Source organism: Lingula anatina, chromosome 1, assembly GCF_051362555.1.
Source record: "Lingula anatina isolate TDL-2025a chromosome 1, LinAna3.0, whole genome shotgun sequence".
NCBI classification, from domain to species: Eukaryota; Metazoa; Brachiopoda; class Lingulata; order Lingulida; family Lingulidae; genus Lingula; species Lingula anatina.
This window is the reverse complement of record NC_141767.1, coordinates 60,989,965-61,009,273: the sequence shown is the minus strand read 5'-3', so window position 1 is coordinate 61,009,273 and position 19,309 is coordinate 60,989,965. Positions and strand designations below refer to the sequence as shown.

Sequence of the window (19,309 nt, the reverse complement as noted above, 5' to 3'; positions counted from 1 at the left end):
TATGCTTCAGCGCCACCTAACAGCATCATCAGCTAGCTTGAATGTATAGATCTGGTTTATTGATGTTATTGCAAGTCAATATGTATAGTAAGTTGATTACATTTTAACTCAATTGTCAAATTACTTTTGTATGGACAATGACCTGTATATTTCAAGACAACTAAACGCAGAGGAAAGAAGAATTTGTTAACCACGTACACTTTATATGTTGCCACTTGTACATGGTACTCGTCTAAAATTTTTTAGACAATAACTTGGTAAAATTTGATTGAGTTACTGAGTTGGTGTTAAATTCTTTCATTAAGTCACTATAATGCTACCCTGTATATTCTGAGTCAGTGAACAAATCAAAATTCCAGCTGTTTCATACGATTAAGTTATGGTAAGGAATTAAATGTTTGAAAGTCTAACAAATTCCTTGGTGGGACAGAGAGAGAATAATATATTTTATATTCATTTTTACTATTTGTCTTGCCAAAATTAATTAGAATAAAAGTACAGGCAAACTCTGTAAGTGCTTGCAAGAATGTATTACGATGGTACAATGTACCGGTACATCTTAGATGCATTTTGGACCCATAATACATAAGTCATACATGTCATGTACATATACACTGTATATACTAGTATATATATGATATGATGGGCCCAATAATTTAATAAAATATGAATCTTCGTTTGAAGTTGAGTTAAAAAACCTAAGGGACACCAAAATGATAATTGATTAAGTTCAGTCCACAAATTGGTATATTATGGTTCCAAATATAAATATAAAACTTTGTTTGAAATTAATTTTAAAAGGGAAACCAAAATTATAATTTATAAAATTCAGTCCACAAATTTGCGAAATATATTATGATATATATATCTATAATATTGATGGCATTTTTTTTTCAGTATGAAACCAATGATTTGCATGCATGCACATGACCATATGTGCTACCACTAGTACATGCACTGTATTTGCTGAGCAAAACATTATAATCATTTTTATATGCAACATACCCCTCCTTTTTTTACTTCTCCATAATGGTTATTTCTAGGTTCATTTATTTATCAACTGATTACATTTGCAATAAAACTTTGCTGAACAATTTGCTGCTTTCATTCTTGTTAATCAATGTCAATCACCAGATACAAATTGAGCTATTATGGCAGACAAGTACTGAGTAGTGCTGAGGGCTGAAACCCAGGGTGATATATGACCAATGCACCATGCATATTTCATAATTTCCAAGTGCCCCTGATTATGCAGGACATTCCTGCATTTTAATGGAGAGTCTCACATCCAGCACTGACAGTTAAATACTGGCATTCCTTATTCCTCATAAACACCAAACATATATGATGTCTTAGAACCTGTCATATACCGGTATCTCCCTTTTCCACACATCACCTCAAGACTCCACTGGAGTTTTACAGAATATTATTGCAGATTTTAGAGATGAGACTCTTCCTGATTTATCCGGGTATTTGAGTGTTGTACAGCATTCTGTGTATTTATCTCCTTTCTCAACCGTATATGAGCTGCATACCTTTTGCCCTTTTATATAATTTTCAAGATATTTACAAAAGATTCACTTTCATACTCCCAGTATCTGAGATTTTCCTTATAATTTAATTTATTTATTTATTGTTTAAAGTAAATGCATTACAACTTACATGTGCATCTGTCTCTTGCCAGGAAATCATTTGTCAATATCATATATATATATATATATATATATATATATATATATATATATATATATATATATGTGTGTGTGTGCATATTTGAAAGTTTATATGTATAGTCCACATTCACATACCCCAGTACTGGGTACGTATGAAGCTGAATGTCACACTAACCCACTCTTTTATTTATCTAGCCTGAGATTACAGCTCAAAGGTGCATATGTAGAGCTGTGAAGTGATAAACTCATATATATATATATATATATATATATATATATATATATATATATATATAATGTTGCTAAAAACCAATTACTGGATGCATGGTTAAAAAAATACCCTCTCTCGTGTTTCAATCCTTTTTGTTGATGTGATACATATATGTAGTAATAAAGAACATAAATGTTTGTGCGTGTTAACATTTCTATAAAGGTTTTGCATGATTGTTTAAAGTGTTGGTTAATTCTCTCATTTGAACTTGTGGAGTTGTTCTATTTAAAATTCAACCACAGTTGACCACATATTCTACTCAAATACATGTCCCTTACTGGTACATTAATTTTTAAGTCATTACTATACACTTGTTGTAAATGATATTTCTACAACAATCAGCACAAAACTGACAAAAAACTTCCTTCATATAGTAAAAATTGTGTTAAATATTTTCTATCACAAACATTAGTCATGTACATTTGCTTCTGTAATATATATGCTGCAGCTGATTGGAGGTCTGTTTGCATTGTTCAGTTAGTCACATGACCTGCCATGTGCTGCACAAACACCAAGGCCAGCCCCAGAGTGGAAGACACATGCAGCCATGTTGTTCTGCCACCTAACTTATTCTAGGAACTAGAGGTACATTTGATCTGTTCATTTATGCATGTCAAGCATAACATTTTGATAAACTCTTAGTTAACTTTCTGCAGATACATTATAGTCTTGACATACTACTGTGCCAGTCTATAGCTTCCATTTTCTTAACTGTTTTATATGATCAATTTAATAGTTATTTTTTTTTGTCAAACATTTTACCCAAGGTAACCTATTGTTGTTGTGCATTACTGTATGCTGCTGAAAAATACACTTGTTTATTGAGATACTTGTATTTTCATTTCCTCACATGCAGCCTTACCCTGATGCACTTGAGGTTTTCCAAAGTGCTTATAATTGAAAGTACCACTCTATTTAATGTAATATTGAATAAATGAACTGACTATTATTCTTATTGGTTAAAATAATGGGTTTAATGACAGAGTCTCATAGGGCATATTTAAACATAATCAAATATTAGGCTGCTTTGTGAATATGATATATTTTTTCTTCATGCAGTGTCACTGCTGACTACCAGATCCTAGACACCCAACCTAGAAGAATTTACTCCTACCTTCAGACATAACAAGTAAAGGTGAGGACTTGTTGAAAACACAAAATTTTCTTAGTTCTGCCAAAATATAGTACATGAGATAATAATAATAAAGGGTAAATGAGGCATATGAAGAGAACATCTTGTTTGAAAGGTGCAATCCCAGCATGCAACATCAGCTGTGTGGGGATCTTGTTTATGATCAAGATCATATTCTCCCAACTGTACAGAAGGTGGTAGTAGACATGCACTTAGGGCTCAGTCTGCCTGGATATTCTTAACTAGCTAGGTGAATAGAAACAAGGTCAGTAGTACAACACAGACCTAGATAAGGACTATGCCAGAATATTGAAATACAACAGCAGAATATCATTCATTTTACTTTAAATGGTCTGGTTGGTACATGCAATGCTTAATTATCAGAATGTCTTCATGTATGCAGTGAACCAAGTTATTACTCAAATATATTCATCCACATTTATATAGTTTTACTGTATAGTTTGTCTCCCCCCCCTCCATGTATGAATGCTTCATCATGTGAAGAATGGAATTTATGCGTAATTTTATTTACATGTATAAAATGTATGTATTTCTTTGTGAATACTTAATGCACTGAATTGACTCTCTATATTTTTATCAATATTCCATGTGATCCAGTTGATTATATTAATTGAGTCGTTACTATAAACTTTGAATGATTTCATTATCAATGATCAGTCATATCTCAGAAATTTCGCTTAGTTGTCCTATTTTGAAAGACCACATGTTCTCATTCTTTTATGACTCGGATGAGTCGGATGACCCAAATATTTCATGTTAAATGGCCCAATATTTTTAACAATTAGATTATTTAGTATAAAAGGTCTCAATTACTGAAATAAGAGGGGTTTTCTTGAAATTATAAATTTTTTTTCCCAACAATTTAGTCTCAGTAGATAATAATAATAGGTCCATGGCCAGCATTTTCAAGGGGGATAAGGGGGGGGGGTTCTTTTTCTGAAAAAGTAGACTTTTACCATGGAACTCCCATTGAGTACTTACAGTAGCTCAAAATTTTACCCAAAATGGACCTTTATAGAAAAAAGGGAGTTTGTTTGAACCCCCCTGGCTAAAGGCTTGGAATGATGTGTGGACATATGTTTAGATTCATTTTTTATACAAGTTTTTTGTTTGTTTGAAACCTTCAGTTAGCAGTAACAAATATACAAACAGTGAACTGTTGTATGAAGGCAGAGTGGAAGAAGTACTCCATGAAAAAGATAAATTATGATCACGTGCATGATACCTTCATGTCACTATCTGATGAAAGTTTCATCTAACTAATTCATTCTTTCAAACCATGGTTTAAAAATACCTTATTTCCTGATCAACTTGGTCAGTATCTATCTTTAGAGGTTTCAAGGTGTTTGGAAAAGGAAGAGAGAATATTGATTACTATACATATATTATCTGTTTCTTATGAGTTATTCAGCTGTCAAAATATATGAAAAATCAATTGGAAGAGGTAAATGTACTAGTAGATGAAAAGTTAAAATCAGTCTTGGACAAGTTGTTTTGCCAAAATATACTGTTAGGGAAAGCAATCAGAGGACCTAAGTCAAGTTTTAGATCACACGTCCTTGACCAGAGTTCTAACAGTGGGTTACCTCAATCCAGCAGATGCTCTCAGTTAGTGATTCCAATCATTGGGGAGCTCCCACATCCCTCCCCCCCCCCTCCCCCCCCCTCCCCCCCCCCACCACCACCTACTTCCTACTTGGCTTTGACAGAAGGCTTCACCAAAGGAAGTAATATGAGTCCATTTATAAAGTATGATTGAGAAGCACAGCTTTGCTCCGAGATGAACCTTGGTGGTAGCTATTGTTCTAGTAGATACCTCTTGTCAACAAGGAAAAGCAGATTAGAATCATATGTATGCAAAATTTAGTGTATGAATTCGTAAACCTGGCGATATAGGGGATAGATTTCTTATCTGTGTGTTAAGTTTGCAAGGGGCAGATCTAGATATTTTGATTTTCAAGGACAGAGGAAGCTTGATATTGTGGTCCTATTGGTTATCAGTAACATTATAAACTCTTTGCATAGTTTTTGGTATTGTTTGGAATCTATGTCCCATGAAGTGCTGTTCCAGTAATTCACTCAGTTTCTTTATTTGATTGTTTATTTAATTATTTTACAGAAACATTTGTTTTTCATGAATGGATGAATGCTTGTATGTACTCAGTATATAAATGACATAAGGGGTCCTTGAGCTGTTTTAATTGTAGGGGGCTAATAATTACTGATACTTTTCATGCCCAGTGCCAATTTTACATGTTTTCCATTCATTCAAAAATTGTATTTTTCTTATTTCTTGACATAATGTGCCACTCTACATGATTTACAATTTTCAAGATTTTCTTGAAGGTGATGGAGTTTTGTCAATTTTTGCCTGTTGAAGTTACCTCATATATATATATGCATTTAGTCAGCAGTTAATTGTAGAATTTGTGTATATTGTACATAAACAAGGAAAATAACAGATTGTATACTGTAAAAAAGTAAAATAACAGATTGTATACTGTAAAAAAGTAAAATATCAGATTGCATATACTTAACATCATTCAAGACTAAGTTATTCCATATATTTGAAGGTGTTTGCATTATTGCAGTAGTACAGTGAAGCAATTTTTTTAAATTCTGCTCTCAGTTAGTAGCAAGAGCAGCACATCATCACATGGGGCTAATGATACTGTAAAGTATTTGCAGTTTTCATTCACCATATGAATGTTGAAAACATTTTTTACATTGTATATGGTCTGTGTCTGTTTGAATCTTTAAGTAGTTAATTTGTTTACAGTTTTTGTATGCTGTAAGGTGGAAGTGGAATAACTGTTTTGAATTTGAAATTTCTTCCAAGTTTCTTCCCTCCTGTACATATTTAACATGTGTTATGAAGACTTTAAACATATTTATAACCAGATTCATAATTAATCTGAGGAGACAATAATTACAATGAAAGATAAATACCGGTATCATGTTATGTTATTTACCATATGTATATGTTTTTCAGTTTCTGAAGAAATTAATTTTCCAAGCTACTGAAGATACTGCTTGTGTATAAAAGAGAAATGGACAGAAGTAAAAGGTACCTATGTATATTCATTTAACTTAATATATTAATTTACTAGTCGGCATACTACATGTAGTCCTTTCAATGTGGCTTTGCTATCTTGGTTAAGATATCTGTATTATTATGTATATACTATGAATTCAGGTTAGACTTTCTGCATTCACAAAAATCTACAGAATGTCATACTCTTGTAATATTTTGATTGCTTAGATTTTTGCTTTCAAGCATAGTGCAATGTTATCTTGTTTGATCTGGATGCAAATTCTCCCAACTTGTAACATGACTGATTAAAGGTCATGCAAATAGCATTTAATTAGTGTCTGGAAGGGTTGCATCTGTGTCTAGGGCTTGAACAATAGCAAAACACATGGGTATCACATAATACATGTATATGGATACATATTAACTGAAATTGAAGGCACAGTGTACAGAGACTATTCTGATAAAATGGGTAAGGCTTACAAACACAGACTAAGTGCATACACACAAGGCAAATACCAGGTCAGCTGGGCCATTGGTTTATGTCTATGTTCATGTATAAGCATTTTGTTTTATATGTACTCTGTATATAGCCAACTGAGATGAAGGTACTAATATATGCAATAAGTTGAGATGTAAATACTACTGGGTTTGGTTAATTTTGGCCAGTTACATTGTGGGTCAGTCTTCGGAAAATGATAATTTGCTTTTAACAAAAGGGCTTTATTACTTCTTAAGTTACAATGTTTACAGTACTATCAAGAGTATTGTTCCATAGTAAGATGTGCAGTTATGTAGTATTTTGAATACATGGTATTCTGACTTTGTGTTAAGTGACTTATCTGTCAGGTATGTTGCAGTACATAATATTGTGTGTATGAAGTGTCTTGTATAAGCAGTGTCTTGTGTGAAAATGGATAAGGCAAGGCAGGTGGAATACTGACTAGTCCTTAAATACAATCTGGTTGATTATTTTTGGTAAGGTTCAAAGTTTTATGAATATTTCACAAATCGAGTCCAGTTTGATGGGAAAATAATTTAATGTGGTGCCCTCTGTGTGTGTGTTATCAGGTATTTCAGCTAAAGTGCTCTTTCATAAATTAAAAAAAATTTTTTCGCGTATTCTATATTTTGTTTCTATTCTTACCAGATAGAATGGCCACATCAGAAAAGCCTCCAGACTTTAATGACCTTCTTGCTGCCTTTGATATTCAGGACCTTGGTGGAACACCTAATGGAATCACAGACACAAAGAATACTATTGGTAGGCCACCTGAATTAAAACTTCCCCTCTGTTCTGAGGAGAAGGGAGTTAAAAAAAAATTTTAATTCTTTTATCAAAAGTTGTATACCATTTGGTATAGAATAAGTCTCTTTTATACATATATTAGTGATTTGGCCTAATATGAAATGTTTATACTTGATTATAGTTAAAGCTTAACATTCAGAATTGAAATATATTTTTATATTTTATAGACATAGATGTGTGCAGAATTTTCATAATATTATATGCTGTTTCAAAAGTTTCCTCTACCAATGATTATTTCCCAAAATATTTTTATATTAAAATATCATACAAAACTACTTATCTTTCTCAGCTTAGATCTTAAAAATGATAAAATCCTTCAAATGAAAGTACCCGATTTATAATTTTCAGAAAAAATAGATGACTCACCCAAAAGGAAAATGAAAGAAGATACAGCAGGACAACCATATGAACCCAACTCCAGTGACAAAATTAGCCCTGTTGTAGTCCCACAAAACACAGAAGTCGTCAATGAGACCCAAAAGAAAATTGAGACTGATTTAATTAACAAACAAAAAGAAGATTTACTGTATGAAAGCTATGCCAGAAACCTTTCTGAAAAAAGCCAAGCCAGGTCTGGTGATACTGACAACCTTGAAAATGTTGAAAATCTATCAAATGATGCCTCAATCTTTCAGACAGACAACTTTGAAAAGTTAATAAAAGATAGAGTCTCAGTTGGAACCATGATTACTCCAGATCGAGAAGTACCATCAAGCATTGAGTCTACAGATCATGCTAATGTGAAACAGGAAAAAGAGGATAAAAACTGCAACAGCTATGCAAGTTCTAAACAAGACAGTTTGTGCAGTGCTGCTAGTACTCATTCTAGACCTGGTAGCTCAAATAGTAGTATGATGTCTGACAGATTTACACCCAGTGAGAATATTATGGTCAGTTCGCCTCACAGTGCTCTTTCTTCTCCAGGCGCTCATGTTAAGACTGAACCTATGGAAGTTGAAGAGATGCCAAGTCAGAAAGCATGTGATGAAATCCGTGCCAGCTTTAATATTAATGCAAGCCACCCTACATATGCACAAGGAAATAATGCCTTTTCCTCAAGCACTAAAAGTAGTCGCAAAAGTAACAATGTACATCGTGTCACAGAGGTAGTTGATTATAATAGCACTGTGAAAAGTATTGGTGCTGTGACATCAGAGAGAGGCACATTGCCCTGTGAAAAAAATACAGCAGAAACAACTGATATTATCCCTGCTGCCAGTCAACCCCCACATACTCCCATACGTGAACAGCAGGTCAGCTCAACAAGAAAAGAAGAACAGGTCAGCTCAACAAGAAAAGAAGAAATGACTTCTCATGATGTAAATGTAAATAGAACACTTAATGAGTTAAAGTGGCTTACCCAGGGCAAGACCCACCAGAAAAAAGTTACACAGTCTAATAACCAGAACCAATACACAGCAGGAGTAAGGCCCCAGACAACAGCTGGCTGGAGGAAAAGAAGAGCTAAAGTTGGACATCAGGGTGCTGGCATGCACCCCAGAATGCGTTCCCCATCAAGGCCTGTTGTAGTTAAACAAACTGGTTTCATTCCACAAGGGCAGCTTACTTCTACTAATCAGCCACAACAAAGCCAAAATGGTGGAGCTCAGCCTATTTATTTCAATCCATCCTCAAATGTAGTTCCATCAGTATTGAGGATGACAAGACAGCTGCCTGTGAATACTTCTACCACTGTAACTACAAACCACTCACATTATCACACCCAACATATGAGGTCAGCACAACCATCACAGTTCAGTAACCCAGCACCTGCTATGATGTTGATACAGAGGGCACCTGCTCCAGCAGTTGCACAAACAGCTCCTCTTGGACCACTGTTAATGCCATCTAGTGGTGATGTGATTGCAATTCCAGTTTCAAAATCAGCACAAACTATGGCAAATGGTATCAGTTCTGCCATTTCCATACCTACCACACAAACTATTGTGAAAACTGTGTCTGTAGATACTGCAACAAACCCCCTGGGGCCCAAAAATCCTATTCCATGCTATGTTCCACAGCCACCACCAGAAAAATTCAAAATGAATATTCCACCAGGGGGGTACAAGTGTTTAGAATGTGGAGATGCTTTCAACTTGGAATCAAGTCTTGATTATCATAATCAGAGAAGAAGTATGATAATATCATTTCTGTGTGATGCATGTAACAAGGCATTGATATTTTACAACAAGTGTGCTTTGTTGGGTCATGTGCGTTCACATGCAGAGAAAGGTGTAGTTGTAAAAACTTTCAAAGCTGTAGTGACTCCTCTGCCAAAGGAACTTATGCCTCAACTCAATGGCACTCTTAATATTACTGTGAAAAACATTGAGCAGAAGTGCAATGCAAAAGAAGTTGTGCAAAATTCTGAAAAAGACACATTAAATGCTCCCACAGAAATTGCAATTAAAGTGGCAAAGAACACTGAGAAATTCACAACAGTGACACCTAAATCTCCAAGTTCTGTGAATATCAAATGTTCAGAGTGTAACATACGTGTTTCATCAAAAATTGCTCTTAAAAACCATTTTCGAAGCAGTGCCATTCAGTGTGCTCAAAGATATGAATGCTGGGTGTGTCAAAAATGCCTTCCATCCAACTGTAGTCTGGTTGCCCATCGAAGGATTCATTCGCGCCACAAACCTTTCACCTGCCCAGAGTGTGGAATTATCTTCAAGAGTGATTGGGAACTGTTCAACCAACATCTTCAGGAGAAATGCCTACATTTTTCAAGAATTACAAAATATGCATGCACAAGTTGTCCTGCATCATACGATGATATTCAATATCTAAGACAACACATCATGTTCACTCATGGTGAATCTTACTACAAGTGCCAGTCTTGTCCTATGGCATTCAAGTCTGAGGCAAGTTTCAATGGCCACAAACAAAGTACGCATCTTGACGACAACAGTGTCACTGCAAGAGTGATCTACAAGTGCCCTAGATGTGACACTGTGTTTCATGGTCAAGAACAACTGAATGCCCATCTAACTATGCACTTGAAGGATTCTAAACAAGGGGTCCAGTTCCAGTTCAAGTGCTCAAAATGTAATAAAATTTATGATGATAAACCATCCCTTGCAGCTCACATGAAAGAGCAACACCAGTTCAAGTACAGTGACTTGACATGTGCTTTCTGTTATCATGATTTGTTTAAAGATGCAAAGCATCTTAGATTGCATGTGCAAACCTACCACAATGTAAAGACATCTACAATAAAGAAATCTCCCATTTCTACCCCTAGCACTATAAGAACTCCTGTCTCAGTTCATAAGACAGAAGAGGAGGAGGAGGGAGATGATCCTACCAAAGTACGATGTTTTGTCTGTAACATTTGGATCAGGTCACAGAAACACTTTGGATCCCATGCTAAAAACCACAGAAAACGTGGCCAGTTTTTGTGTCAACGTTGTAATAATGTGGTTTACAAAAGTAGAGATGAACTGGTGACTCACAAAAGAAGCTGCACAGGCTCTATTTTAATAGAACTAGATGAAAAGAACTCTATGAGGCATGAGTGCAGCTACTGTGATGAGAAATTCAAACAGAAAGAGGTACTTTACAAACATCTGAAACAGGTCCACAGCATGATTCAGCAGTTCCCTTGTCAACTCTGTAGTCTTACTTATAAATCCAATCATAGTCTGAAGCGCCATATTCAAATTATCCATGAGGGCAAAAGGAAGACATTTTCTTGTTGGCTCTGTCAGGAGAAGGGAGTACATACCACATTTGCAAAACGAACATTCTTGGAGAAGCATTTGGTTCAGAAGCACAGGGTTCCTAAAAATGAAGTTGACTTTTCCAAATTGCCCAATATTGACTCTGGTAGAGAACTGGAGAAAAGTGGTATTGATGAGGGCGGCGCATGTATGTCAGATGAAACCTCTAAAAGGAAAGCAGACAGGGAAGTTGATCAGCCAATCAAACGTCTCAAAGTACAGGGGGACACTACCTATACTTGTGCAAAATGTGATTTTTCTAGTGACAGTGAGGAGGCATTCAAGGCCCACATTCAGGAACACAGACCAGACAAGTCCATCCAGTGTCCAGAATGTGGGATGTGTTTTGTTGTAGTGCCATCTTTGCGCAAACACCTCTTCATAGTACATAAGATTCGATCAGTGGACAAATACCTGGCAGAGAAAAAGATAAGTGAGATTGAGTTAGAACAGGAAGAAGAGACCTCCCCTACAGGGAAAGAGGCTTACAAACAAACCGGAGACTCCTTTGAATGCACAGTCTGTTACAGGACATTTGAATGTGAAGTCACCATGAGAAAACACATGAGAACTCATGGAGTGGCATTTATCAGGTCGAAAAGACTTACAACAGGAGACTTGCCTTGAAAGCCCTCAGAGATTATTTCAGTCCTTCGTTGTGTATGCACATGGTTATAAAAAGATTCACATTAGTCCTAAGAGACATGTCTCTTGCACAATATACATAAGGGACATTGAGAAAGGGCCTGAAATAGATTGATTGGATGATGTATTTAGCAAAGTAACTATTTGCCATTGCAATGACCCTGTATGGTTGTTAAATGGAACAAATATCTCATTAATGATGGGACCCAGTGCTTCAATTTAAACTGTGATTTATTGTGGACAGAAAAAGATTTTTGCACAAACTGAATTGTTATTATTATTATTATTTATTTTATTTATTAATTTATTTTATTTTATATTTATTTATTTATTTATTTATTTTTTTTTTTTTTGCAGACAAGTATAGTCTGGCAAATGATTCAAATTTATTGCTTTTACAGCAGTTATAGTCTGGCATTATTTGAGTATTTTTTTTTAAAGTTATTTGGGCCTTATTCAACATATTTTATTGGCCTGTATTTTTAATTTGGTTAGACCGATCTAAACTTGGCCCTAGGTAATCATGCAAAATTGAAAATTATGTTGATATCTGCCAAGTAACTCACCTATGCATTCAGTTATAACATGTTCAAACATTACAACATTGACGTTGTATGTCATGAATAACCAATATCCTGTGTTTAAACAAGGCTCAATTGAGGGAAAGAGCCGTCATGTATGTACACATGAATTGCTGAATATTTCGTGTGGTAGCATTTGTAATTTTTGTAAATAAATGAAAAAATTCAATCTGCTTATTTATAAGTATTATTGCCCATTCAGGACTAGCCATGACAATTGTTTTTTTTTTTAAATATTTCTAGGATGAGATTGTGTAGTTTTCCCCTCCCCAATCCAATAAATATGTTATTCTGTAGTAATTGGATAGTATGTGGGAATTTTGGTGCCATGTATGTGGAAATAATAATCACCAATCCATGTACTAGTTTCACAATCCAGACAAAATTATGTTGTCCTCTTTTTATTTGAAAAATTATTGGAAGTTTAAGAAAGAACTGGGCTTTGCAGACAAACAGCTGAACAAATGTGTACAGTAAAATGCTTCTAATATTTAGCAAAATTTTTGATATGCAAAGAAAAATCCATGTACAGATATGAAGAACATTAGTTCCAGAGGAAAAAAACACCAAGCTAAAAATGTCCATATTTATTGTAAAAAAAATCAAGTTGTCAATTAGGTAATATTTACCTATCCTGTAAACATATTTTATTACTCATTGAGTTGCTTCAGTAGGATCTGTCCGATAGATTTCTGACAATTTATTAATTATTTTGCTTAATTAACAAGTATTATTAACGGAAAAAACGCTACCTTTTGACAAAAAGTATATGTTCAAAAAAATTATTTGCACCACTGTTGTGATAAAACTGAAATGGACGCTTTCACAGTGACAAAAAGATTTGCAATTGAGCAAAAAAGAAGAATCAACAAATGAGCTGCGCGGATTAAAAAGAGTTTTGTCACACCCTACATCTTTTAAATAACATTAAAAAGAATCTTACTGTTTAAGCAAGAAGACTTGTACATGTAACAGCATTTTATGTTAAAATCAAAGTTAATGTCTAAAAACAGTCACAGTTTTCTTAAAGCTAGATATCGATTAAATTCTCAAATAAATTGTTTTCAACTTATTTCACAAGGTAATTTACAGAAATATGAAAGCATACAAACCATGGATTGGAAATGTTAAAACGTCTCATTTGTTCAAACAAACTCCTCAGAAAACTGTGACTTCAATAACTTAACTTATAATCCCTAAAGATATTTTCCTACTTGTCTAATTGGTATTTTAACAACACTTGATCATTTCTTCCGTTGTACAAAATGACATGACATAAAGTTTGTCAGAAACTTAACAAGACCACAACACAGCTGATGCAAGAGTCAACTCAATTGAGACCCATGGTAAATAATACTGCAAGAGCGTGCCACATTATTACTTTGCCACATGTACACCAGTATGTATTCATTGCATAATTTTAGAAACAACCTGCACCTACATCAAATGAGTCCCTAGACAATTTCAGCATATTTTTTAATCTGTTTGTAAAAAATTCCCATTTTGGCAAAATATGACTTTAGGCTATTCTTCATATACTAAATGAAGGAAAAGTCACCATTTGTCAAATATCCCAAAGTCAAAAGTGTCTGATAATACTCCCTGGTAAACAAAAACATAGAAAGATTTGTGCAAGCTAGGATTACCATTAAAATAATCTAAATTATAAATCAGAGAAATCTTTTGGGTAAGGAAAGAATTTCAAAGTTAAAAGTAATACTAATTTGTATCAAAAGTACACATTAACAGTCCTCTTAGGAAATAGTAGAAAAAAATGGAAGACAAAAATAATGAAAAAGTGAAAAATGTTAGGTTTTCAGTTCCTTGCTTTTCCCTGATCTGCCACCTTCTGTATGGCTGCTTGTACTTTGGCCTCATCAGCTAGATAGTAGTGACGTACTGGACTAAGGTCTTTGTCAAACTCAAAAACTAAAGGTATTCCTAAAAGACGAAAATCAAGCATCTGTGATAAAAAATTGGAAGCATTCACTTTGTTAATCCTGAGAAAATTTGAAAATATTTTTTGTACAATGCTGTGTAATCCCTGCATCCGTTTTTAAATGGGAAATGCAAAATCCTTCATATTTTGGCAATTAATTTTGCACAGGTCTTTATTTACAATGGAAATGTTGAAGTTTACCTGTTGGAATATTAAGATCAATGATTTCTTCTTCAGGCACTTTGTTTAAATATTTCAGCAATGCACGCACACTTGTGCCATGAACACAGATCAGCACTCTGGATCCAGACTAAAATATAAAAAAACAATGACCATATAATATTTTTAAAGAATCCACACCAACTTCCAATGTTAAAATTTTTATTCCTTTAGCAAATCAAATTGAAAAAGCATTTTCACTAAGTATAAATATACTGTATGTCTGTATGATATTGCATGTAACTCACATTTATGCAAGTCCTTCATGATGATAAGAAATTATAATGGAGGAATGAAGTGCTGTGTAAAACCCCTCACTGTCATCATGGTCATCATATTACGTACCTTGATCTTTGGGAATATTACATCATGCCAGTATGGAAGAATTCTTTGTTCTGCATCTTTTAAACATTCATGTCTGGGAATAAGTCTTTTGTCAATGAACTGAAATGAATTATATAGATCTAGGCAACTTTATAATAAAAGATTATACTAAAGCTGCCCTTTCTTACAGACCAAGCTCACTGCAGTCTTTTCTTTCATTAAAGCCTTTAAGTTCAAGTTCTGATTTATATTTTTGCAGGCTAACTTGGAAGCAGATAACACAGTTCATGCACAGTTCAATGGCTCCAATATTCATTCAAATGCTTCTGAAAACTACCAATTAAAATTTTCAAAATTACATTCCACTTACCTTGTACCTAGCATCTTCCCCTTGCCAGCCTGGGTCTGAGTCTTCTAAGGGAGGTGGTCTTACATCATAGGCTCTACGCCAAATCTGGTAAACATAAACTGTCAATTTTATCAATTGCTACCACTCCCAATTTAATGTTGATGTATTTATATGGGCACATATACCGTATTTTACACAAATACTGACTGCATTATGAAATTAACACCTAGGACGTATTCCCATAGATTTTAGATCGATCTATCCCTGTGGGGAGTCTCACTAGATTACTGTCAGATAATACAACTTAAATGTCCGTCCCGCCTACTACAAGCTGTAAGGGGGTAATTAACCTTCGGTCCCCGCTCGGCTGACAGCTATTTAGCGTGAACCCCCAGGGAGTTAGGTCGATCTAGTTTGGATCATTCTAATCTCTGGGAATGGGGTTATAGAGTCAATTATGTACAAAGTGTTTATGTCTGTGCTTGTTTCGTGTTATCCACATTGAAGAAAAAATCATGTGAATATGTAATGCAACTTTTCATAGACTTTGTTTATGTCTTGTTCAGATTTCATGGTCTGCAAAAAATGTGTTTAAAGCTCACACTGTAGTATGTTAGCAGCTGGAGTCCATCAGGTACTTTCTCAGAAAACATGTTTTGTTTAAAACCACACAGTAAGCCCATCTGAAACACTAGATAATGTGTGTGTTATCATACCTTTACTTGTTCCTCTCCAAACAGAGCAGCTGTCTCTGCCTTATTTTTGCCTTGTAATGCCCCATAGTGTCTCTCATTGAGTCGCCAATGTTTGAATACTGGGATCCAATGCAGGTCAAGCTCATCCAACACAATGTTCAAAGATTTAACAGATCTTTTCAGAACACTGCAGAATGCAACATCAAAGGTAAAACCCTTTTCTCTCAGGATCTGAAATATTGAGAATTTTAGTAGTAGGAAAGACCCTAACGTATTACCAAAATTATAACGAACAACCATACTCTAATTGACATGGTGATTTAAAATGTAATAATATAGCAGAAAACACAGAAAAGGAAAGTGAAATAAGACATCACTTACTGTTAACATTTAAATGTTGTTAAAACAACTAAGAATGCCAGGTTTTGAAAACTTAAACATCACATCTTGATACCAAGAGAATAATAATAACTTAAACTGCATATACCCTGCCTGCTGTTTTTGCTTCCTGATGTCCAGTGTCAGCTAAGTCTGCATCCACCCAGCCACAAAATTTATTGTCCTTATTCCAAACGCTCTCTCCATGTCTCAGTAACACAAGAGAAACAGCTCTGCAGTTGTGATTATTGTCAGTCATGACGTCTAAATTCTTCAACGAATCAACAAATGATCTGTTTTTGGTTTTGTTTCTTATTCTGCAATGAAAGTTATTGAAAAATGTTGACAAAAATTACAAGAAAATGTACCTATGTATTTGCTCAGAACACAGACCTGCAGGAATAAGCAAAATATAGCTAAATAGCTAGCAAAATAAAACCGTGATCTGGGTCACACTTAAGGTGAATGTAGTGCATATTAACCTCCATATCTGTATCAAATCATATCCATATAATACATAATCACATACTGAGTGGTCTACTCAAATGACAGATAAAGGGACAATGTATTTGCAAGGATAGGCGACCATGGAATTAAGATGAAGGTGTAACAAAAGACTGTCTGTCTTTAATGTGGAAAAAGGGCATCTTGGACATCTGGATCTACAAAATTAATGTAAGTCAAGAGGCACTATAAGGGTAGTACCCTCAAAATCAATATCATGCTAGTAAAGAATATATTATAGAAATATGCCTACACTCATCATTAACATACATGTCAAGAAAAAGTTAATGAACATACCTGGATCAATGCTTTGCAGCATTTGAATCAGTTTTTTCTCTTTTTTTTTTTTTATCAGATTACTTCTTCTCTCCTTGATTACTCTGGTTAAATGGGGTATATGTTCTGGTCTATCCTGTATTACCTTCTGTTACTGTTTTCAGTCCTCTACAGTCTTTAAACTGCCTTTTAACATCCTTTCTTAGAAAAAAAAAAAGTATTTTCATCAGATGATGGATTTTTCAACTGGCTTTAAAATAAGGTAGTGCAATCTTTGGCACATAAATGCACTTATTTCATAAAACAACCACTCTGCATTCTTTGTAGTTTGACATTTACAGATCTTCATGCTTGCACCGGGTAGCTGACCTACAGATATGGCACTTTACAAGTAATATACAAAATAAAAACAGATAAGCAAACTCACTTAAAAAATCAATGTCTTCATATACCAAAAGCTGTATGACTAATAATATGACCTGCACTATAAAATTGGTTTGTCAATGTCATCCCAGCAGATCTTCAATAAAAGGATTCACACAAAATGTAGGATCATTTATTTTGAAAAAAAAGGGATGCCATAATTATATTTTACAGGTTTCCTACTAAGTGCATGATTGTACATGTACATTCTCATTCCCATGCATCAACTTTATTGGCTTTTAGCCACATTACAGATTGTATGTAAAACTTGGTGTTTGGAAATTTCTTTTGTCAAGTTATCATTATATTTCAAAAACACAGGAGGGTGCTTGGTGTCATGGGCAAACTCATTCAGATATTTACTTGACAAATCTTTGCTGGAGATCACATAAAGCTTATCAACTGACTTGTAAAATTTTCAGTGCTTATTTTGGAGTGGGTAGGGAAAAAGGACCAGACTGAGGATCGAGTCTAGAGAGTAAGTTTCATAAAATAAGATAAGAGGTACATACTGTACATTTTGCCCTCTTTCTACTTATCAATGAAGACAAATTATATCCCCAATCATGGAAAAAAGATCAAAATTCAAAAGAAAGGGTTTACATCTTTCTGTCGATGTTAATTAACACAACAGCCAACACAAAGTCGTATCACTAAATATCAAAATACCAATATTTCTCTGCCAATCAAGATCTGTAGAGGAGAACTACATGTATTTTTGCAGCTGCAACATTCTGAAAATTTTTAAAATTACCGCCCACTTTTGTCATAACTCAGGGGCTGCAAAAATATTTCTGTTACAAATAAACACTGTGTTGAGTTCAAGACAAATGTAATTTGGGGCACAGTATCCAAAAAAAAAAAAACAAGTTATTTTGTTGTTAAAAATAAACTTTAAGGTGGTATTTTGGGGTATGTCCTGTTTTTTGTGGCATTTAGTGATACCCAACACAATGATGATAATAAATGTGGGGCTTATAAGGGTATACTACACTGGGTGTGTATTTAATTAAAGCATAACCATTGCAATAAAACAATTTATAAAAAATTTGTCAAAACTCTATGACCAATCACAGTGAAGTGATACTCATCTTTCAATTAAATGTCTTGCCTGGAGAGGACTGGAACTTACAGTTACTCAATATTTTTCATCTCAAAAATGAATGGCAAACTTGAACAATCCTACCCATTGGCTTAATATTTTACTTTAGAGTAAAGAGTTTATACGCTGGAATATTAAGTCCTTTGTTGTCTGTTTATGAAAAAAAAAGGCAGCCCCAAAACAGGGCATTTATATGATTAATGTACTGATAAATTTATCATCTAAATTACTCAAAATGTTAATTATTACCTACATTAGCGGAGTTTTAGGAGAGCTAACGCATGAATTTTCGTGCCATACTGAGTACCTACATGTACGGTACCTACAGCTGTATCCTATATGAAGGAAAAGTCGAATATGGTAAGCCGCAAGATTAATTTCTGAAAGAAAATGAAAGAAAAAATGCTTCACTTTAAAAGCGGCCAAAGCACATTTCGTTTTACGGGTTTTAACAAGAAAATAGGATACATTGTTCAAGGTGACGATGTATTAACGTTATTTATATGCAAATCATGCAAATAATTAACCATTTAATGAGTCTAATTCGGTAACCTTCAAATAAACCTTGACTCTTGTCATGCCTATGGAATTTAGCTACGTAAACATCGCTATCCGTGGTTCTTAAGTTGCATCACCACTCAATACAAGCCCCTCCCCCTCTTTGTTTCGTCCTCTTTCTCTTTCAATTTTTTAGTGCCTTCTATTCGGTACT

General features: G+C 34.4%; 2 protein-coding genes across 25 annotated transcripts; one reads left to right on the top strand and one right to left on the bottom strand.

Annotated features, from left to right (window-relative positions):
• The first annotated feature begins 1 nt into the window (after position 1).
• On the top strand, positions 2-12,557 carry LOC106155362 (zinc finger protein 532). 8 transcript variants are annotated; one of them, XM_087002981.1, is made up of 6 exons: positions 2-82; positions 2,422-2,529; positions 3,004-3,079; positions 6,090-6,164; positions 7,283-7,392; positions 7,786-12,557. In XM_087002981.1, the coding sequence occupies exons 4-6, from the start codon at positions 6,148-6,150 to the stop codon at positions 11,787-11,789; spliced, it is 4,131 nt and encodes a 1,376-aa protein (XP_086859107.1). In that variant the 5' UTR covers positions 2-82; positions 2,422-2,529; positions 3,004-3,079; positions 6,090-6,147; the 3' UTR covers positions 11,790-12,557. The 8 variants fall into 8 exon arrangements, with proteins under 8 accessions (XP_086859107.1, XP_013385623.2, XP_086859124.1 ...); XM_013530169.2 differs by having other exon boundaries at positions 7,279-7,392; XM_087002998.1 differs by lacking the exon at positions 3,004-3,079 and having other exon boundaries at positions 4-82.
• A 403-nt stretch (positions 12,558-12,960) lies between these two features.
• LOC106155287 (2,3-bisphosphoglycerate-dependent phosphoglycerate mutase) lies at positions 12,961-19,305 on the bottom strand. Of its 17 annotated transcripts, none has more exons than XM_013530063.2 (9): positions 19,150-19,305; positions 18,905-18,977; positions 17,094-17,273; positions 16,402-16,609; positions 15,936-16,145; positions 15,241-15,324; positions 14,892-14,990; positions 14,529-14,637; positions 12,961-14,329 (listed from the first exon to the last, which is right to left on the bottom strand). In XM_013530063.2, exons 4-9 carry the CDS (start codon positions 16,549-16,551, stop codon positions 14,205-14,207), a joined length of 777 nt encoding a protein of 258 aa, XP_013385517.2. In that variant the 5' UTR covers positions 16,552-16,609; positions 17,094-17,273; positions 18,905-18,977; positions 19,150-19,305; the 3' UTR covers positions 12,961-14,204. The 17 variants fall into 17 exon arrangements, with proteins under 17 accessions (XP_013385517.2, XP_013385509.2, XP_013385500.2 ...); XM_013530055.2 differs by having other exon boundaries at positions 17,094-17,269; XM_013530046.2 differs by having other exon boundaries at positions 18,909-18,977.
• Positions 19,306-19,309: the final 4 nt, after the last annotated feature.